The sequence below is a fragment of the Megalobrama amblycephala genome, linkage group LG20 (assembly GCF_018812025.1).
Source record: "Megalobrama amblycephala isolate DHTTF-2021 linkage group LG20, ASM1881202v1, whole genome shotgun sequence".
Taxonomy (NCBI): Eukaryota; Metazoa; Chordata; class Actinopteri; order Cypriniformes; family Xenocyprididae; genus Megalobrama; species Megalobrama amblycephala.
In genome coordinates, this window is record NC_063063.1 from 16,911,781 (window position 1) to 16,935,037 (window position 23,257).

A 23,257-nucleotide genomic window follows, 5' to 3' on the forward strand; every position below is an offset into this window, starting at 1 on the left:
ATAAATGAATTATTAAAGGTGCCCAAGAACGTTCTTTCACAAGATGTAATATAAGTCTAAGGTGTCTCCTGAATGTGTCTGTGAAGTTTCAGCTCAAAATACCCCATAGATTTTTTTAAATTAATTTTTTTAACTGCCTATTTTGGGGCATCATTAACAATGCACTGATTTACACTCGACGCCGCCCCTTTAAGACGCGTCCTTCCTGCCACACGAGCTGTCAACTATATTACAGCGCATTTACAAAGTTCACACAGCTAATATAACCCTCAAATGGATCTTTACAAGATGTTCGTCATGCATGCTGTATGCATGCTTCGAATTATGTGAGTAAATTATTTATTTGGATGTTAAAAGTTTTATTCTGAGTGAATCTGAGGCTGGGCTCCGTGGCTAACGGCTAATGCTACACTGTTGGAGAGATTTATAAAGAATGACGTTGTGTTTATGCATTATACAGACTGCAAGTGTTTAAAAAATGAAAATAACGAGTCTTGTCTCCGTGAATACAGCAAGAAACGATGGTAACTTTAACCTCATTTAACAGTACATTAGCAACATGCTAACGAAACATTTAGAAAGACAATTTACAAATATCACTAAAAATATCATGATATCATGGATCATGTCAGTTATTATTGCTCCATCTGCCATTTTTCGCTGTTGTTCTTGCTTACCTAGTCTGATGATTCGGCTGTGTGCAGCTCCAGACGTTAACTGGCTGCCCTTGTGTAATCCCTTTGATAATTGTTGGGAACGTGGGCTGGCATTATGCAAATATTGGGGCGTACACCCCGACTGTTATGTAACAGTCGGTGTTATGTTGAGATTCGCCTGTTCTTCGGAGGTCGTTTAAACAAGTGAGATTTATATAAGATGGAGGAAACAATGGGGTTTGAGACTCACTGTATGTCTTTTCCATGTAATGAACTCTTGTTATTTAACTATGCCAGGGTAAATTCAATTTTTGAATCAAGGGCACCTTTAATATATGAATATATCCACACAAAACAAATGACAGCCGATATCTCTGAAAGAAAAACTTAGGTTTTCTAGGGCTAATCAATGCAAATAATTGTTTAACAATTTTTTAAAAATTATGTCCAGCATAACTTTTCATAACAGCCCATTTTACAGAAATAACGTTTAAAGAATAACATTTCAGTGGAAAAAGATTGGTAATTCTTTTTCACGAATAACTGCAATGTTCATATATTTCAACACAAACAAAGCTCAAATCGCATCCGAAAATTTCACACATGCATATAAACGGAATTCCGCAAAGCTCCCATACTCGTCTTCATTGGAAATTAATAACTTCCGGTCCGTTGTTTGTCAAAGTAGTGAAATGGTGGCTTAAGACTCTATTTGACTGATACAGTGAACAACAAACACTAAATCAGTAAAAGAAAAAAACTCTTTTATTCTTTAATACCATATATAATGCAACAATTGCATATCTTTGGCAAAAATAAACTTTATAAACCTTTTATTAACAGAGGTTAGCTTACAAAATCAAAAATCAGGTTCAGACTGCCACATACATGGCAGATGAACATGACAAAATTGATGGGGAAGTGGCAACTTAGTTAGTGGACCATATCTTAATTAATAATAATAATAATAACAATAATAATCATTAATAGGCAGCTGTTTTCAGAATTGGCCTCAAATTCTAAAACTACTGCTCTGTCCCCCTCCCTGCATTAATACTTGCATTCTGTAATAGCACTATGTACAGCTGGGAGGGGAGGAATTGGCAGCCATGGTTAAAGTGACAGGGAAAGAGCTTCACAAGGATAGGCAGTTTTATAATAATCAACTCAAACAAGAAGTTCTGGTTTGCCAGTGTAAGGGGGCAATTGGCAGTTATAGTTCACAATTTCACATGCTTGGGTATATAAAATCCTAATATAGCCGCAAACAAACACTTAAAAACCCAATCATAAACAAACAACCTAAAGGTCCGGAACCACAGAGTACACACAGCCAGGCAAGTTTTGTGAGCAGCAACTTTGGCGATCTCAAAGATGACAAATAAAGGAGGTGGCGGGGTGGGGGCAGGTTCTCACTTCACATCCGGTCGGCTCTCCTATCACCTTTAGCTCATTAAATATAATGTCCACTCTCCCCAGCTTTAGTTCCTGTGATCCTTTCTCCCACGATCAGCACCATCCGCAAGCCGCAGTGATGGGAGAATGTCTTTGTCTCAGCTTGCAGGCGTGTTTATTGTGCAGTTCACATCGTCTCTGGTTTCCTCTCAAGCCCTTGGGAACTCTCTGGAGGTCTCAAAAGCAGCAGTGGAAAGTAGCAGTCTGCACAGCACCCCCTACTGGAGGCTTCGTCACACATTTTGAAACGAAAAAGATGATAAAGGCCCGATTTGGGTAGAGGTGACGCTCTTGCCAACAAAAAGTTAAGGTGCAGGAATTGGGGAGAGTGGTTCAAATCTTATAAGTAGAGGTAAAGAGGTTCTTCTTTTGATTGGCCGCTATTCAGTACGCTCCAAAAGCAGGCAGTATGCACATGGGCAATGATTTAATCAAGTCAGTGAGTGCACGTGGATTAGCACAACACCCGATTATACAGATCGCTAGCATCTGAGAAACACTGAGGCTGATGTGCATGCAACAAAAAGCTGTTTCTTTCAAGCTGTTCTCCAGTCAAAGTGATCAGGATGGGGATGCAAAACTGATCCAATCAGGATGAACGGGAGGAGTCACATGGTTTTGACATCATAACTGTGGCAGCAAAAGGCTCCCAGGGGCATGCCATCACCACCACCACATAAGATATAAACCAGCAGTACAAAAATAAAATAACTACAGGTATTTAGGTCAACTAATTATTGCATTTCTTCTTTGTATCATGTTTATATTATGACCCAAAATCAATGGCACTTTCAAATTTCTTTTTTCTTCTTTTTTAAGCTTTTTTTTTCCCCGCTATGGTGAAGCGTGAGAGGTCTTGGGAGCTTGAAAATCCATGCATTCATTTTTCATATAAATAAGTTTGTGTTGATTTAGAGGTGGAAGCATGCAAATCGTCTAAGTTTGAAGCTTTTTCACATCGTCTCTCTTTTTTTTAATGATTAACATCTTCAAACCCTCTTAGTTATAAACTTACTGATGTGGGCTGTTCGTTTTCTGTACATAAAACATGTCAGTATGGCTTTTCTCTCCTGTGTTTGTATTGCCATGTTTGATGAGTGGACCGGGACGTTATCCCGGTTAAAAAGACCAAAGGAAAGAAAAACACCCCAACAACTACAAACAAGAAGGAAGATACACCAAACCAGAAGAGAGAGGTTGGGCAGGCCACAGGATGGAGTTCCAGAATTGGGTTTATTTTCTACTGAGTTTCCTGCTCTTGCGTCTTGAGGCGACTAAACTGGTGCGAATACCGGCCAGGTGTAGAAGCGAGCCGGCCGCCTCCTTGAGCTCCTCATCCACATCAGACCGAGAATCTCTCCTGCTCCTCTTCCCTAAAAACTGGCCCTGCAGCGGGCTGCGTGGCCATCGTGCCCGGCCTTCTCTCTCCTGATCATGGTGCAAACCCAGGCTGAAGTTGACCGGCTGTGAAAGAGGCATCTGGCGTGGGCAGGGCGGGACAGGGGTGCTGCTGTAGTTGTGATCCTGCTTTGGATCCCGACTTACAACCACCAAGTCCCTTCGGGAGAGATCTATGGGTCCTTCTTGGTCTGTGTCTGAGAAATCATAAGCAGAGTGATAACTGATGATTAGACAATATTATGAGAACTTTAAGATCAACATTGTTAATTGCAGAATGAGCAATTTTTATAGTAGTACATATAATATAACATGATTTAACTATTTTCTTAAAAATTTTGCATTTATATAAATGTATTTATATACAGTTAATTTTACTCAATTTATATAAATGGAAATTGAATGATAATATATATATATATATATATATATATTACAAATTTTAATATGCCATGACAAGCATTAAATCTGTGATTTAATTAGATTTTTCAATCTCTAATGTGTATGTACTTTTATACAAATTCATTTTTATTTAAAATTTTATTAACATTTTTGTTATTTTATTCAAAATAAAACCAAACCATTATTACCATTACCATTATTCAGTTTATCACACACACACACACACACACACACACACACACACACACACACACACACACACACACACACACACACACACACACACACACACATAACCGTAATATTGTGAAATATTACAATTTAAAAGAACTGTTTACTATTTTAATATATTTTAAAATGTATTTTTTTCATATATATATATATATATATATATATATATATATATATATATATATATATATATACACACAGTACAGTCCAAAAGTTTGGAACCACTAAGATTTTTAATGTTTTTAAAAGAAGTTTCGTCTGCTCACCAAGGCTACATTTATTTAATTAAAAATACAGTAAAAAACAGTAATATTGTGAAATATTATTACAATTTAAAATAATTGTATATATTCTATTTGAATATATTTCACAAAGTAATTTATTCCGTGATGGCAAAGCTGAATTTTCAGCATCATTACTCCAGTCTTCAGTGTCACATGATCCTTCAGAAATCATTCTAATATGCTGATCTGCTGCTCAAGAAACTTTTAATGTGTACAATTGTACAAAATATTTGTGTACAATATTTTTTTTTCAGGATTATTTGATGAATAGAAAGTTCAAAAGAACAGTGTTTATCTGAAATCTAATCTTTTGTAACATTATAAATGTCTTTACTGCCACTTTTGATTGATTTAATGCATCCTTGCTGAATAAAAGTATTCATTTCTTTAATTTCTTTTCAAAAAAATAAAAATAAAAATTCTTACTGACCCCAAACTTTTGAACGGTAGTGTATAATGCTACAGAAGCTTTGTATTTCAGATAAATGCTGTTCTTTTGAACTTTCTATTCACCAAGGAATCCTGAAAAAAAAGTACACAACTGTTTTCAACATTGAAAATAATCATAAATGTTTCTTGAGCAGCAAATCAGCATATTAGAATGATTTCTGAAGGATCATGTGACACTGAAGACTGGAGTAACGATGCTGAAAATTCAGCTTTGCATCACAGGAATAAATTACTTTGTCAAATATATTTAAATAGTACACAGTTATTTTAAATTGTAATAATATTTCACAATATTACTGTTTTTTACTGTATTTTTAATTAAATAAATGTAGCCTTGGTGAGCAGACAAAACTTCTTTTAAAAACATAAAAATCTTAGTGGTTCCAAACTTTTGGACTGTACTGTGTATATATATAAATTTATTCTTTTGATGGCAAAGCTGAATTTTCAGCTGCTGTTACTCTTGTCTTCTGTGTCAAAAGATTCTGAAATCATTCAAATGTGCAGATTTGGTGCTCAATAAACATTTTTTATTATAATGAATGTGGAAAACAGTTGTGTTGCACTTTTTCCAGGAATATTTGATGAATAGAAAGTTCAAAAGAACAGCCTTCATTGGAAATAGAAATCTTGTAACATTATAAATGTATTGTTCTAACGCTAATGTTTGATTGGATGATTTCCGTTTGAAGCCAATAACAATACACACACATGCTGCGATTATATGAACACTTACATATATGCATGTCTTGATTCAAATAAACCAGATGTAAAACATGAATAAAAGAAGAAGAGAACAAAAAAGGGAGGACGAAAAAATGAGGTGTTGGTGTATGTGATGGTGGTCTCTTACATGAGTCAATGTTCTGCTCAGAGGCAGACTTTAACAGCATCATGGCAGTGGCAGCATCAAAATCACATTCTGTAAAGAGAAAGAAATGTTTGATGCACACAAATATTGACTATGTGATGTGTGTATGTGTGTGTGTGTTTAAATGAATGAGTCACTTCCACCCAGGAGCGAAACAGTCTCTTTCTAATTTCAAAGTACCAGTGCCTTGGTTGTCAAGGTTACCAAATACAGGAAAGAGATGGCATCTATGTGCACTGTGTAGACTTCAAGTACAGGGTGAGCGGAACAAAAAAAAAAACAGTTGAGATGAGTGATAGGCTTCAATGTGTGATGATACGTCAGATAATGGTGTGTAAAGATGTAAGCAGGTCATGGATTTTCTGAACAGACCTGATGAAGTCTACTAACCTTTTAGGGCACAGCCCTGCTCTGATGTGAAAAGGTGATGAGGAGGAGACGAGGCACTACAGAGGAAAGAGAAAGAGTGAGATGATGTTAAATACACCGGTTGGATATTCTCTAGACCTCTATAGTAATACAATACAACCATAGTTGATATGTTATAAAACATTTTATATAAAACATATCTTTTTATTTTATCTAAGACTCTAAACAGTAAAATATTATAATGGGGCGTAACAATTCACTTGTTTTCTTGATGCATGTGTAAAATTCCTAACGATTCAACTATCAATCTTAAAACAAATGTTGTTATCTCATGAATCGCTTGTGTTGCTTACTAACACCGCCCTGCAGCATACTCGCTGAATGAAATCCAATACTTGTTTCATACTAATTTTGGGGTGCCGATTCCAAAAAATAGTGCCTGTTTTGCTCTACCATGTCACACTTTCTCACAAAATATGATGTGCATTTTGTATTTGGTTTCGATTTGTATGGTGAAGGAGTCTTGTATTAACCTTTATTCACCACAAAGAATACATTATTCCTATCTTCCTCTGAGCCAGGTTACAACTATTCAATTCTCATCCAATTTTTACATGTCTGAAAGTATTTTATGCTTAATTCTGATTTTAAGGTTAGAATTATGGCCAGTGACAAAAGAAAATGCAAGCATGACTCAGATGTTTTCCACTACATCCGTGGGTGTTTTACTACATCCAAACAGTGACAGAAAATTACAGATTTTGTAGGAGGAACTGTAACTTTTATATTTGTTGGATTGTGGTAAAATACAGAGGATCTTTTTTTTTTTTTTTTTTTTTTTTACAGATTTTGTGAAAGAAGATGATCAATTTATAAACTTGTTCTTTGACATTAAACAATTATTTGAGTATAGAGTATTTGAAATTTTTTTCAATCCTTTGCAGAATGTAAGTTAAAGGCACAATATGTAATTTTCGCCACTAGAGGTCGCTTATTCAAAACAAAGGCGTAGCTTGATGATGCCTTTTTTCACGGAATCGTGGGAAGTGTTGTCTTCATGTTTGGTGGCAAAGAATCCAACAGGGCTTGGGCAGAAATCATATTAATGGATGAGCTAATGTATTAAAGATTTATTAACATTACTGTAGTATGAAGCAGGGTGTGGCTGAAAGCCATTGGAGCGGAACGAGGCCGCTGGAGCGATTGCCAATGAGAGACAAACGCAACACACGACACTGCTCGAGAGCAGTGGAGCTTTTATTATGCTGCAGACGAGCGCTTCCTCTTCTTCCGGTCATGAGTATGTGGGGTAACGCAGCACTGTTTTATCATATTAGATACATTTGTATTAAAAGTTATTATAATTCTACTCTGTGCGTTCTATTATGAGACATTTGTTGCACACTGCAGTAAGTTAGATCGATATTAGGCATGGTAAAACATAGTACTCGTGGTAAATCAAGAAACCGAGATTGAAACAATAAGACACTGTGTAGAGCTATATGACAATGATTAGATTTCTGTTGATGAATGTATCCAAACAATTGCTCACCTGACCAATTCAACCCATAATATATTAAAGCGCCTTTGGTGTTTTTATGGTTTCTACAAAGTAAATCCGGAAATCAAGGGTAACGCAGGTATGATAGGCGGTCCGTGTCCTGGTTAAAACTGCTTATTTCTCTGGATTTAAACAGTCTTGGAAACTTCTGGATAAAGTACACAAGTAAACAAAATAAAAACACTGTTCTAGTGGTTTTTGGATACTTTAATCCAAAAATCTTACATATTGTGCCTATAAAAGATATATTTTGAATATTTCTTTTTGTCAGTAAAAACAGTAAAACACAACTTTTGTTATTTTGATATATGCATTAAAGCTGATTTACATTATATGTAAATTAATGTCAATAAAATACACTTAGTTTTGCAAAAAAACTGTCTGAAGTACTTTTTTTTCCCTTACCTAATATAAATGCATTTTAAAATGTGTGTTAATCAAATCGTTTATCGAATCTGCAAAAAAGCTAGAATCAAATACCAACGAATCACGATTTGAACCACTATATTATAAATACAACTCGAACAACATTTAAAAATCACCAATATACGCACACCTGTGACTGCAGCTGAACAGACATTTTATACTAATGCAGCAAGCTGTGGTGTTTTTTGGTAAAAAAAAAATCTAAATTTTGGTCAACATCAAACACGATGGCCTACATTGGACATGAACGAAGCATCGTGACATCAATCTATCATGACCAAAACTAAATCACTTCCATTATATTCAAAAAAGCTGTCTACACTGGAAGTGCTTGTCTGTGACAGTTTGCATGAGTAGACTTCTGAAAAGTAAGCAGTATAAAAGCATTGTTCATACTGACTGAAGCCTTGATAAATGTCATAATTATCCATCTGTTGTATAATCAGGCCAGTGTTGATACCTAGGAGGGGAGGCAGGAGGGGTGCAGAAGGCATGTGCATTTGGGAAGTGCTGTTTCTTCAGGGCTTGCATCAGCATGGGCCGGAACTCGGGGTGAACGCACCACAGAGAGCCTTTCCCATTGGTCTAGAAGGAACAGAGAGGGGAGGAGTCAGAAGCGCAAGAATGATTTCAGCATGGTGGTGTGAGGAAAAGGCTCAGGTTAAATGACAACAGGACCATCTGTCTGTCTGATCCTACACTATACATTCATGAACACATCATGAATGCAAAATTATCATTTTAAATCATCATGAAACTATAATGACCATATGGGAAGGATGTGGAACGGTGGCTTCTGCTGTGTTTGCATGGGGGTTTTTGTGTGTGTTTGCATAAAGGACTCATCACCCTTTGTCTGAGGTGTGGTCCTGCAGGGGGAATATGACCTTGACTCACTTCACTAGCCGTGTTCATAAACAGGAAAGAGGAAACATTGCCATGGCAACAGACACCAGGCTGAGACATATGAAACCCACAGATTCACACACACAATGTCACATGTTAATGAAACATACTGTCCTCACGTTCCATAAATCATTTCGCCATCTACGGTTCATGTAGAAGAAATGAAAACATCTGCTTCACTTCATTTAACTGGCTACGTGTCCTGCTTCGAACACGCTGGTTTTCAAAAAGCCCTAAACCAATATCCCTCTTGACAAGCCTATTAGCACACTGCAGTCAGCCCTGCACTACTTTATACACTGACCCAGTTAGTTAAACATCTGAGCGAGTTCTCTGCAGCGATGTTGTGTGAACCAGTCTTGAGAAAAAGAAAAAAAAAAAGATGTTATTCTAAGTTATTACAAGGCTCTCTAGAATACTTGATTCTGATTGGCAATCACAGCATTGTGAGGTCGATGTTTTTGTGTAACGACCACTGAACTGTATTTGAGTGTTGTCCCTGGCAACCATTCTCAGGCTGCTAGTTTCATGTCTCGTAGCACATTGCGATCATGCATAATAAAAATTATTTTAACCCTCATTAATATTTTGAGATTAAAAAAAAATAAATAAATTTTGGAAATAAATGTGCAGTAAGATGGTCATTATTGCAAAATAAACCCCTTCATAATAGGGATGCACTAATATTAAAATTCTGGCATATACTGGCAAGACGAAATTTTTTTTGTGACATTTATCAATTATGGCCAATAATCAATACATCTCATATTAAAATCGTATACTATTTTGTCTAAATATATTAAAATAAAAAGCACTAAAACTAAAAATTTATTATTTTAAATGCTACCAGTGAATTTAGGCCTCACGGCATTATAGAGTACAATACAAAACATACGTTTTTAGATTTGCTAAAGACAATATTTAACAAAAAGCAGAAATATTAAAAAAACAATGTCCATAAAGGTGTTATTTAGTATTATATCAGGGGTGTCAAACATATGGCTCACAAAGGTGTCCAATCTGTCCCTATTATAGGTGTCCAAGGTGTCCCTATAATAAAAAAAAAATAGAGATGCACCAGTCCCACTGGTCATAAATACAAACGTTTTTTTTTTAGTTTTATTTTGGCCGATCTTTATTTCGTGCTTTGTAAGTGCTATGTAATAATTTCCCAAAATTTCATTTGTGTGGAAATATTTATGAAGTCTGTAAGCAGGATGTTAACACAGGCACATGCTGAATACGGACACAAAGAGGAGAACAGACTGAGAAAATACTGTACCATGCACAAGCTCCCTGTTTGCAAAAAATAGGAAGAATAATATAAATATTAAATTGGGGTTGATATGAATGTATCTCTGAAGGGAACTGTATTCAAAAAAGTTGGGATGGCTTTTCCTCTTATCTCCATATAAAGTAGTAGCCTATTTATCAACGCAGCGCTGCTTTGTGTACAGCGGTAACCATGGAAACACTACATCACTGCTGTTCCATAAGCACCACCTACTGTCAGAGAGTGAATTTGCATTTTCATTCAGTGCAGTTTGTTTTGTGCAGGTGTCTTATGTAGCATAATTTCACATAGCTAAAGTCAGACTATGCTGTTTTTGCTGTTAATCTTGAAATTATACAATAATTAAAAACAACTGCTCATGTGCATAACATCTTTGTTGGGATTGTACTAAAAATACAGTGTTTGCCTCTAATATCAAAGAGTTTCACATACTGTTTGAACAAATAAACATGAAATAAATTTGCTTTAAAAAAAAAATCTGCAACCATTATTTTGGCCAATTTGCTTCTAAAAAAAAATTGGAATTGGCCATGAAAAATCAAAATAGGTGCATCACTAATAAAAAAAAATATTAAATAAAGCATTATTTTAAAAATCTAATAGTTTTTTCGCTGTAAAAACAAATGCAATTTTAAAAAGCAGTGTACTAGTTTTCTTGCAAATTAATTTGTTGTTTATATGGTTAATATTAATGCATCTATTAATGCATCTCAGCGCACTAAGGTTTTTTTGTGTTTTTTTTTTTTATTATTAATTCAGCCCGCGCATGGTTATTTTTTTCCAATCCGGCCCTCACCCTAAAATGAGTTTGACACCCCTGATTTATATATTATTATAGAATTTTGAATTAGCTTTAATTTTCAGTTTATTTTCATTTTTTTGTTATGTGCTTTTCTTATTTTATTAATTTTTAATATATATATTTCTATTTAGATTTATTTTTTAGCTTTATTCATCTCAGTTTTAGTTTTATTAATTTTAGTACATCAACTTAAACATTTTATTTCAGTTAGTTTTCAAAGGAAAATACTTTCATTAATTTATTTATTTTTTTTATTTTTTTTTCAGTTTCATTTTGATTAAAACTTTAATTTACTTTTAGTTAACAATAACAACATTGGTCCATAAATAAATATTCAATACTAACCAATTCAATAACCATAAATATAAGAGCTTCACGATTCTGGATAAATTGAGAGTCACGAATTTTTGGTTTCAAACAGAGATCACGATTCTCCCACGATTCTGGACAGACAACTAAACAAAATAACATGTAATTTACTGGAGGTTCTGGCAAATGTTAATTGCTGCAGTCTATTTAAAATGTTTAATGAATCTGAATTTTTTTTAAATAAATGTTTTGAATGAATGATTCAATGACTCACTCATAAATACTTAATTGTTTAATTACTGGATGAATCAGCTTTTTCTAAACAAATCACTTGAGTGAATGATTCAATGACAATTTTTTTAACAGTCACTTGTTGCCACCTGGTGGCGTAACGATGTAATCGATACAATCCTTATTTGAAGCACCATTAATGTTACTTTCAAAAGGTAATTTGCTCTATTATGATCGCTTCCAAAGACATCAGTGTTTATATCAGAAATGTAAACTTTTTTCCCAGGTTTTCTGTGATACTATGAATATTTTTAACACAGAAATAACAATACTGTTTGGTTGAAAAGCTGTTTCATACTTATACATGACAACTGCTCTCTCTGGCTCAGCAGCAGCGCTGACGCAGATTTGAATTTTCCAGTGTGATTTTGTCAGTTTTAATAGATAGGCGAATCATTGTTGTTTAGGAATGAGATTGCGTGGGTGATTTAAATCGAGATCGCAATCTTTTAACAATTAATCAAGCAGCTCTAATAAATATAAAAATATTGTGCATCCCTACTTCAACATGAAAAAGATCTGATGGTAACAACTGGCTGACTGGGCATTACCCCTTACATACACTACATGGGAACGTTCATTTTTCTTGCGTTCTTACCTTTCCTATGCTTCGCTCTACTTTACGGAAGCACTTGTTGAGGGACAGGTTGTGGCGCACTGAGTTCTTCCAGCCAGTTGGGGCGCTGGAGAAATATGGAAAATGCTTGAGGATCCAACCATAGATATCCTTCACTGGTAGAGATTTGCTGGGCGACTGCTCGATAGCCATGTAGATCAGTAAGGAGAAAGAGAAGGGAGGCTTTGACTTGTAAGGATCTCTCTCACTTCCTGCAGAGACAGAGGAGGCAGACGAGGCGGTGTTGCTATGTGGCGATCCCCCGCCGCCCTCAATGTCAAACAGTGGGCTGTTGATAGGTTGCGCCTCAGGTCCCCCGAGCGTGAAGTTCTGCAGCAAGTTCTCATGAAGCCAGTTCAGGTTGGTTAGCTCGTCATCTTCAGACTCGCCTGCTACCACACTCAATGCTCCAGTACGAACAATCTGGTCCAGACTGGTAGCCATGGGACTGGAAGCACTCTCTGCTTCAGGGAGAGTTCCAGCTCCACACACGCCCTGCGCTCCAGGAGATTCGGCTTTCTTATCTGGAGACATCCCGATTATCGGACCCATCAAACCAGGAGGGTCTGTGGAAATGAAGGGCATTGGAGAGAACAGAAAGAGGGCTGGTTAATACAACAGTTAAATCACAAATACATTTTTTTTTTTTTTTTTTTTTTTTTTTCCACAATTTTCATTTAGCCGAAACCAAAAATGAAGTTTCAGTAACTAAATGTGGGTAACTGAACTCTTTTTGCCGTTTCGGGTGCTGGTTTCATAGTAAAGTTTTTCAGCAATGCCTCTCAATATTTCAGTCAAAATCTTTTGCTACTCTTTTCAGTCGTTGGGCAATAATTGCTCATTTTTGGTCACATCGGCACTGCTGCCATGTTTACCTGTTGTAGCTTATCAACTTTGTGTGCACAAAATATGCTGACATAGTTAAAAGGCTTTTCTGGATAAGAACACTTTATCAATGAGTTCGGCCAAAACTGAAAAAACTGCTTTCTTTCTCTCTTTTGTTGGCAGTTCAGCAAAATATTTTTGGAAAATTTTGGTACAAAGGTAAAGAGAGTAATTTTTGCTGGAATGTTCTAGAATATGACCACAATTGATTAATGTACTAGTATAGCAGAAGTCAATGAGAGAATTATATAACACATTTTGGGTAAAATTAACATTAATGATTTCAAAATGTAAAAAGTACTAGATACCTTGGGTTTTCACTTTCTTTTAATCGCTAAAACACTGTCATCTCTGTGCCTGCACTGTTTCTCTTGAGGGAATTAAGAGGCCCTTTAGGACAAAGTTAAGGGCCTCTTAGGTGTCTACTGAAGTGTCTCAGAGAGCCATGACCCTCAACTTCAAGACGATACCACACCAGAACAACTACAGTGTGTACTCTAGGGTTCTTAGACAACCACTGAAGACGTGTGGGTCTGTTATTAGCGCCATATAATACGACAGGCAAGGATGGAGAGGATAAGTGATATTCAGTTCTAACCTGGGGCTGTCATGGTGGCACCACACAGCCTGAAGAAACACATACAGAAGAAAAAACAATCAGAAATCTACCTGCCACAGACTAAGTGAATGGCTTTAATGAACATCCATGGAAAGCACACAGAATATTTATAAATAAATCATCAGCTCAAGTAAAAGAGGGCTGAGTGCCTGGGAGAGTGAATGTTTCTCTGCCCACTATTATACCCACTGCCATGGAAACCATACAGCACATCAATAAATAAATAATCACATAAAGTGCTGCTCTGAATCATTCTCTCTCCCACTCTGGAGAATAGAGTGGAGGGCACAGGGAGGGGGTTCCACTTCCTCTCTCAGACCGTTCAAAACACCCCAGACACAAATAAACATCTTCCTCTTCACATGAGTACTGTAATAAAAAAGGTGCTAACAAAAAACAGCATTTACACAAAGTTAAAGAGATGGTTCGTCCCAAAATTACAATTATGTCATCATTTACTCATGCTCATGTCATTCCAAAACTGTATGACTTTCTTTTACCAGTGAAATACAAAAGAAATGTTTTGAAAAATACAAATACAATGAAAGTGCATGGAAACCAGGGACTGTCCAACTCCAAAAAGAAAAAAAAGCACCCAAAAAGTAGTCCTTATGATAGTCGAGATATATTTCAAGTGTTCTAATGCTATATGATAGCTTTGTATGAGGAACAGACTAACAATTAACCCATTATTCACAGAAAATGTTGTGGTCACCATTTACTTTTACTGTGTTCCATGGAAGAAAGTAAGTCATACTTGTAATGAAAGACAAGAAGGTGAATAAATGACTATTTAAATTTTTGGGTAAACTATGTTTTTAGGGAGCTTTGCTTTTTTGATTTAATGAAGCTGCAATTAGAGCCGCACGACTAACTAAATAAAATAGTTATCACAATATGGCTTAATGCGACGGTAATTTAATTCTATAAATACTGCAATTTAATTTGATAAATATATTCGCTGACTCTTTCAGAGAAACAGTGTTTCAGCATCTCAGAATGGCTAGGTTAATTTACTGTGAATACAGGATATGTTGATTCACTTTTACAAGCAGGTATTGTGCGATACCACGATCACAAGATAAGCTTGACATGTTCCTAGTATATGTTTTCTATTCGTTAAGATATTGATATAGAAACTGTTGTCGTCAAGTAAGCTTCATTCATAATGCTTCCCCTGTTGTAAGCCTGTGCACTTTCAAACTGTCCAAGTGCTGCACTGCTCTTGCAGTTGACTGCCGCCAACATCACGTTATTAACCTTTAGAAAATCGTTTTTTTTAAATTTGTGAATCGATTGAATCGGTATCAAATTTTTCCCACCACCCTTAATATACAACAATCACAGAAAAACAAAAATGATTTTTTGCAATATCGTGCAGCCCTGGAATCAAACAATCCATCACCCGTGTCAACATCATTATGCTCCTGGAGTGCATCCACAGGCCGTTTTGTTTTCCAGTACAATTCTCTTTGGATGTCTTTCTTCATGGGCACTCAAGGGCAGGGGCGATAGCAGTATGTCCTTCATAGCATATTTAGTACTGTCTGCTTCCAATCCTGCCCCAGGAGGAGACCTGATCCCTGCACTCATGGCGGCACTCATTAGCAAGACAAATCTCCCTCCTACAAGCTCATCAGCCCATTACCCAACCCTCCTTACAAACATACAGACAATGCTAATGGTGACGCTCTACTACTGTTAACTACTTCAAACAGAAATACACCCAAACAAACCCACTATGCGTAAAGTATGATCAATGGGAGGGGCAGCTTAGAAATACAACTAATTACCCTTTTAATTCCCAGGCTCGCCGGGAAAGCGATGGCATTTATTTAATGTCACTGATAATTATTCGGAATAGTTTATGTACACTCTAATGTTAAATTCGCAATGAATCAGAAGTAACGGCAGACTTTTTTTTTTTCCTTATTGTGACATAAATTTGGATTATTGAAAAAGAAAAAATGTAGAGTGCGACTTTGTTCTATCTTGGTTGATTGGATGGAAGCAGATCGAAGTGATTCTCGCTAAAATGGCATGTAACTTCCGCACCATTTGTGCAACACCCATGAACGATCGTGAGATGTTAATGTTTTTCTAAGTGGTCACACTTACAATTTACACCTCGCAGATTATAAAACAGGTGAATTAATTCCATAAACATGCACTCAAAGAAGCACTCAAGCCATATCATGGAGACTTGGCAGTGGGCTCTTTTAAACTGTGCTTAAAAGACTTTAAAAATCACTTAGAAGACCCTAGCAAGTACACAGCAACACACTAAAAAACACCACAGAAAATGCATAGCATTGCCTAATTATCCACTAAAGCATTGTGGGAGCAACTTTTGCAAGCACCACTTATACTTTCCTCAAAAAATGAGTGTAAAATGATCTAATGGATTTTACAAAGAACAACCTGTTTTTTCTTTTTCATCCCCACTAACTCATTTCCATCAGTTTGAAGGAGAATTTATTCAGTATTGAACCGCTGATGTTTGCAGAACAGAGTACTGGGAAGAGCATGTGCATCTGTAATAAAACAGTTGGAGATGGAGATCAAGGGGTGTTCTACGTGTTTAAGCATGCTTAAACAGCCCGTTTCAATTGGAGGTCTCTGCTGAACACCAAGCGGAGAGCTTTTCTGCCTTGATTCCTGTAGCGGTTGCTATTGGTCTGTCAAGTATCAGTCCTGACTCAAGGGCTCGCAGCGCATCTCTGTCACTGTGTGAGAGCTGATCTAAAAGCTCAGCAGGAAGGTCACCTAACCCTATTAGAAAACTGCTGGAGATTAACTACTTTTTTATTTTTCCTCTGTATAATCTAGAATTCAGGTATTCTCCTTGATGTCGAGGAGACATCTGACAGAGACTAATGGATTTACTTCCAGTCATAAGCTGTAAGAAACAAATCATACAGTACAAAGACCCTGTTGTTAACTAGCCCTGAACTAACTTTCTCCACAATTCTGAATCACATTTCAAAGCTAAAGCTTCTTAAACATTCATATGCTGCAAGGGTTCGGGAAGCTTGAAAGCCATAATCCACAGCTGTAAAGACACCACATGAACAATGCCTGAGTTTGTTTCAAATCACCTTCCATTTTTAAAATTAAACATTTCAAAACTTGTCAGAAATGTTTTCATTTTCAATGAAACGATGTAATTACAGTGAATTTAAACATAAATCTTATTTACATACAAATTAGTTTCTTAATTTCATAAGTGTTAACTTTAGCTACTTTATGTAAATCATGTTATACTTGATATTCCAAAACAAATTCACAGTAATTCATCCGTAAAGCCTCTAATTCATCTCTAATAGATGCAGGGGTTTATAAACAAGTCCATTTGGCATTAAATTGTCTTTTTTTTGCTGTTGGTTGCTAAATGGAATGCACACAGTTTAAACTCTGTCACTACACACCAATGACAGTATTTGCATATATTCGCAAATACTGCAAGAAAAACATGACTTGAATTTTTTTAATTAATCTGTGAATTAACACTACAACAAATAAATGTTAAGTTTTACACACCGTCTGCACTGCATGCAAGCAGAGCGGCACGGTATGGAACGAAAAAATTTGATCAATATCAATTTTCATATACCAAATTTGAAAATGTTATATATTTAGCTTTTGTCGTTTTGCATTGCGCTAAACGCTCTCAGTGTACATGCATATTACAGTGCAGTGTGGAAAGACTTGTTCATTATAAGAGAATTCTGATTTGTTGCATCATTCACTCAGCTCAAATACAGTGAGCGCTAAAAATGTCCTTTAATGTCACTTTTGGCAAGATATGTTCATATAGGCCTATAGTTCTTTTTCATTCTTTGCTTAAGGGTAAAAATACCTTTGTAAATACCTTTGCACAGGGCTTGATGCTTACACATGTGCTCGTAAGTTGAAAAATTTAGCAGTGCATTAAAAAAAAAACCTTAGGATTCTCAATGCAAATTTTTCAAATAATGTGTTTTAGCTTAATAAAGGGATGAGGTGGAGACATTATAAGCACAATACAAAAATTACAGAATGTTTTTAAATACTAATAAAAACAGTTTTTAATAATTATGTAATTTTTAAAGTCCTACTTTAAACTGTATATATATCAGGCATGTGACAGTATCAAATTTTCATATCACGATAATTGCTGAAGCTTTTATCATGGTATATAGTACACCACACACCTCCACAAATGCAAAAGTAACAATTATGAATGTGTTGGAAAAAAACAGAATGGAGACTGTCTGAACATTTTAATAAATTATTAATAAACTAGTGTTTTTTGAGTCAATTTTGAAGTTGACAATGCTGACTCTCATCTCCACAGTAAACGTCATGCAGTAAACACTGTACTATTTTAGGTTGCTCGAACACAAAAAAAAAAACTAATAATAGCGCATATTTATCTAGGTTAACACTAATGCCAGAGTATCCGGCCAGGTAATGTGGCTACTACTTACATGTTTCAATACATGATAAGCAATGTTTGATGTTGATAAATGAAAGGTAAACGTGATGGAGGCGAATGAAAGGTGTCATAATTACCTCATGGACCATCTGTGTTAACGATCTGTCTGTCATACTGCATGACTTCGTCAATTCCTGTGGAGTTTTGTTTTTCGCGGACAAACTGACTAATTAAAACTTCTCGTCGGTTAAAGCCTAGGACACACCAAGCCGACTTCAAAGAACTGAAACACCTCTGATTGGCCATTGTGTTCACGTGCTCATCAGATATGTCTGTGATTGGCATAAAACATGTTGTAAATAGACATCAATGACACTCACCGAGCACATACACAGATACACATGGAAGCATTTGAAATCAGGCATCTATAAGCGGACCGGTCCAGTGATAGATGCCCACTTTTAAATGCTCCCACTTTCAAATTCAAACAGTTCCATGTGCTTTCAAAGTAGCCAATCACATACATATATGTTGAGCGTGTGAACACAATGACCAATCAGAGCTGTTTACGAATCAACTCAACAGTGTGTTTTGGAATGCTCAGGTAGGATAACATAACATTAGACCAGTCTTCTGTCTGTGCCGTCTTGACTTAATTACTCTCCTTCCTCACTTTCGCTTTAAAGGTGCCGTAGAACGTCTTTTTAAAAGATGTAATATAAGTCTAAGGTGTCCCCTGAATGTGTCTGAAGTTTCAGCTCAAAATACCCCATAGATTTTTTTTTTATTATTTTTTTTAACTGCCCATTTTGGGCATCATTAAATATGAGCCGATTTAGGCTGCGGCCCCTTTAAATCTCATGCTCCCCTCCCCCGGAGCTCGCCTTAACCAGCATAAACAAAGTTCACACAGCTAATATAACCCTCAAAATGGATCTTTACAAAGTGTTCGTCATGTAACATGTCTAATCGCGTAAGTATGGTATTTATTTGGATGTTTACATTTGATTCTGACTGATTTTGAGGCTATGCTCCGTGGCTAAAGCTAACATTACACACTGTTGGAGAGATTTATAAAGAATGAAGAAGTGTTTATGAATTATACAGACTGCAAGTGTTTAAAACATGAAAATAACGACAGTCTTGTCTCCGTGAATACAGTAAGAAACGATGGTAACTTTAACCACATTTAACAGTACATTAGCAACATGCTAACGAAACATTTAGAAAGACAATTTACAAATATCACTAAAAATATCATGATATCATGGATCTGTCAGTTATTATCGCTCCATCTGCCATTTTTCGCTATTGTTCTTGCTTGCTTACCTAGTCTGATGATTCAGCTGTGCACATCCAGACGTCCTGCCCTTGTCTAATGCTTGAACATGAGCTGGCATATGCAAATATTGGGGTCATACATATTAATGATCCCGACTGTTACGTAACAGTCGGTGTTATGTTGAGATTTGCCTGTTCGTCTGAGGTCTTTTAAACAAATGAGATTTATATAAGAAGGAGGAAACAATGGAGTTTGAGACTCGCTGTATGTCATTTCCATACTGAACTCTTGTTATTTAACTATGCCAAGATAAATTCAATTTTTAATTCTAGGGCACCTTTAATTCTCGTGCACTGGCTCGTTTGCTAAACTGAACATCTAATCAGAGTTCCCACTCTCACCAACGGTTGAATCAAGCAAACTGCCATCAACGTGAGCCCAGCAACAGTCGATGTCTGGAACACACCTCAAAAACTAGCCCGACAGACTCTCGCCAATGGCCTGACATTGGCCAACCGTCGACTTGGTGTATCCCGGCCTTAAACGTTTAGTTGACTATTAGGGAGCAGCCCTAAAAGAAATTAACCAAAAGAAGCACAAAATTGCCATGGACCAACTGTAGTTTGAAGCGGTTTCAAACTTTTCTTCGTTTTAGCTTCGATTTTGTTCAAATTTATCCAACACCAGCTCATTCTTCGGTTTCGCCTGAAATATAACTTTTACCTTAAGATATCAGCAGGGTTTCCATTTCTTAGAGCTTTACATGGTGGTGGCTTACAGACATTCACACATACAAGCCTCCATACAATCTTCACAGCGTGCTGTCTGGACTTCGTCCCGTGTCATTGTCACACCCTACAGTCTCAATTAAACACACCCTGTTTATTCACACAGGAGTGATCAACACAATGGAGGCCATTGTGATCACAGTGACACAGGCTATGGTACTGGGGGGCAAGCTCTTCTCATCAAGGCACTGCCTGACATTAGCATCACTGTCAATGGACAGAGGGGCCCTAACTGCCTGCCGGCTGCTCTACAGACTTAAATCCTTCCGAAAGCAGACGAAGAACTAAATGAGAAGGAGTGTGACAGACCAAGTCTAAGAACACAAGGTTGAGTTGGGGGTTGGGGTGGGCGTGAGGTGTGACACGGTCCAGGCAAATGCAGGGGGAAAAAAGCGCACATTTGCAACTGAAATCCAGAGCAGTCGCCTATATTTGATTACCACGCCCCGGTGTCACCATGTAGCCATGGCAACCACAGCGTTATAGCCTCCTGGGGATGTGAGTTGCGCCTCCTGGTCTAACGTCGACGGCATCGAGAAACAAAAAGAGGCTAACAGCAGATGAGAAATATGTGCAGCTGGAGGTATAATGAGAGGATGGCAGGAGGAGGGGTCAACAAACAAAGGCATTGCCGTTACAGGCCGCATAAAAGCTTGGACATAAGTTTGATTTGCTTTTCAATTGAGTTTGAAAAAAAGCTAATGAGTTTTACATAAAAAAAAAAAAAAAAAATTTTAAAAATAAAGCACGTTTAATAGTCTTTGCAGGAAAGCAACTGGATGTTCGTTTACATGTTTTGCCACTCAACCAGGAAGGGCTGCCAAACGTAAATTTGTGGTTTTACTTACAAGACAAAGCTTGTTGTTTTTGTTGTTGTTTTACACTTCTCTTGCAGTGACAATGAAGAATCTACTGTAATACACGTGTTTCTGACTACTGATTAAACTGTTGTTGACGACCCAACACTTTATTGTCATGTATTCAAACTCAAGTTGTTTCATTTTGTTTTGACTGAGGTTCAACTAATATATATATATATCCTTTTTAATTATTTTCTTTATAAAGACAAAGTTGAACCTTGCAGCCAAAACAGTGATTTAAAGTGCATTTCTTCAGCATTTTTGGGACAGCAACTGCATACAGCCAAGAGCCAGATCTTATCTATCATTGTGAGAGTCATAATGAGACTAATTAATTTCCCGTTTAATGCCAGGAGAGAAGCAATAAGCAAGGGATCATTTGCTGTGTCCTACAAAAGCCCTCCAGAGAAAACAGCACTGCACAGACACTATTGCCATTCTCTACATTAGCACAGGATTCGGTACTAATGAAGTCTCTTTAGGCAATTGTGCCCTTTCTGATACAGCTGGCCATGCATCTGAATTCTGTACACTGTGGATACAGCTAATGTGATCATACTCCAAATAAAAGCAAATACATGACAACCCTGTTAACAACAAGACACCCTTTTCACTGCCTACGCAACATGACCTGAATGAGTCTACAGTCTAAAGTGCAAAAGTAGACAGCAGAACTAAATAATGCGCTCATGTGACATGCAGTTAGAGTTGTGTACTCGTCTCCAGCTCTTCCCTAAGCACAGCTATGCGCGTTCACTCTGACCACGTGTCAATGTCACTCACACGTTATCTACCGCCGGAAATAATGAGTGCACGTCCGCGTCAGAACATCCCATTTCATCAACAAGTCACGAGCAAAACTACCAGTCCTTTGCTTTCGATCTCAACGAAAGCTTATGTACACATGTAATAAGCGAAGCAAAACAAAACAAGAGAAAATAACAGCCCCCACCCTCACATCTCGTGTTACATAGTTGCCCTAGATTCTCACTACTCGCCACAAACTGAATATTTATTTGTAACCTTCAACTGTAACCTTTAGCATTACTCTGTTGTTATAGGCGACATTCAGGCGCGTTCGATTAACGTTCTATTCGAATGTTGCCTCTGATTCGAGCGTTCAAATTTAAAAGACACTTTCGCGTCAAGTGACGTTTGAATTGTAATTTTATTGAAAAAAATATTTGATGACTGCATATCTGTCGTGCGTTCTGAAACTTCCGCAGATAATGTCACAAGAATGCTGGCCAGTCTTTAGAATGAGGATCTTCAGTTAGCGTCAAGCTAATGCGTGGCTTTAAAGCAGAGCTTCGCGGAGAGCTTCTGTACAGCTAGCGAAATAAACAGCGAAGTCCTGGGATATACTTCTTTTTTGGGGTATTCGTTCAGGAAAAGTATATTAATATGACTGGTAAGTGGTTGGTTTAATGTCTCGTGTCAGCTCGACGGCAAACGCATGCATTTCACTCAACTAAGTTAGCTAGCAAGATCACATGGTCTAAAATGTTTCTAAATTTATTCTGAAAATAACACTGACGAGTGTATATTTCACTACGAAAGATGAATGAATAAATAATTGATTCGTTAAACAACAAAAAAAAAATCAACGTAAACAGCGAAATTAGGGAGGTCAATGGCTTCTTATTGGCTAGATTATTTTTTTCACGAGACACGTTTCATACTTGTCATCTGATTAAAAACGCCATGACATATACGGTTTCCCTTCAAATAAACAACATGATAAATCACATCGAAAAGCGTTTACTTACATTCGTGCATTCTACTGTCGCGTCCGACGACAAAAGCTGCCGTGCTTTCATGCAGTAGCCTTTCGCTCGCGCTGTGTCAAAAGATCAGCAGCTGCTTCCTCCATCCACGCAGCGCGGAGATCACGCCGCACGGCAACGCTTCCGTACCCCCCCTGCCGTCGCCAAGGCAACAGGGCCACTTCAGCCAATCACACCCCCTCCTCTCCGATATCCCCCTGACAACTGCCGCATCGCAGTAGCACTTTTTTAGCAAACCTAAGCAATTGCGTTCAGCATGCGCTCCGCGTTGCACCACGTTATTCATTCGTTCTTGAGA

At 37.0% G+C, this 23,257-nt stretch overlaps 1 protein-coding gene across 1 annotated transcript; it reads right to left on the reverse strand.

The window, feature by feature from the left end:
- Positions 1-1,403: 1,403 nt before the first annotated feature.
- On the reverse strand, positions 1,404-23,187 carry foxn2b (forkhead box N2b). Its single transcript, XM_048171054.1, has 6 exons — positions 22,942-23,187; positions 12,304-12,887; positions 8,564-8,688; positions 6,138-6,193; positions 5,730-5,798; positions 1,404-3,706 (listed from the first exon to the last, which is right to left on the reverse strand). Exons 1-6 carry the CDS (start codon positions 22,949-22,951, stop codon positions 3,345-3,347), a joined length of 1,206 nt encoding a protein of 401 aa, XP_048027011.1. The 5' UTR covers positions 22,952-23,187; the 3' UTR covers positions 1,404-3,344.
- Between the last annotated feature and the right edge of the window lie 70 nt (positions 23,188-23,257).

Bases quoted from the DNA above. Each gene is read 5' to 3' on its own strand.
- foxn2b (XM_048171054.1), bottom strand. The intron at 8,689-12,303 runs GTAAGAACGCAA...TGTTCCTTCTAG, and splicing joins TAGAGCGAAGCATAGGAAAG to ACCAATGGGAAAGGCTCTCT. The intron at 6,194-8,563 runs GTATCAACACTG...TTTCCTCTGTAG, and splicing joins CCTCCTGCCTCCCCTCCTAG to TGCCTCGTCTCCTCCTCATC.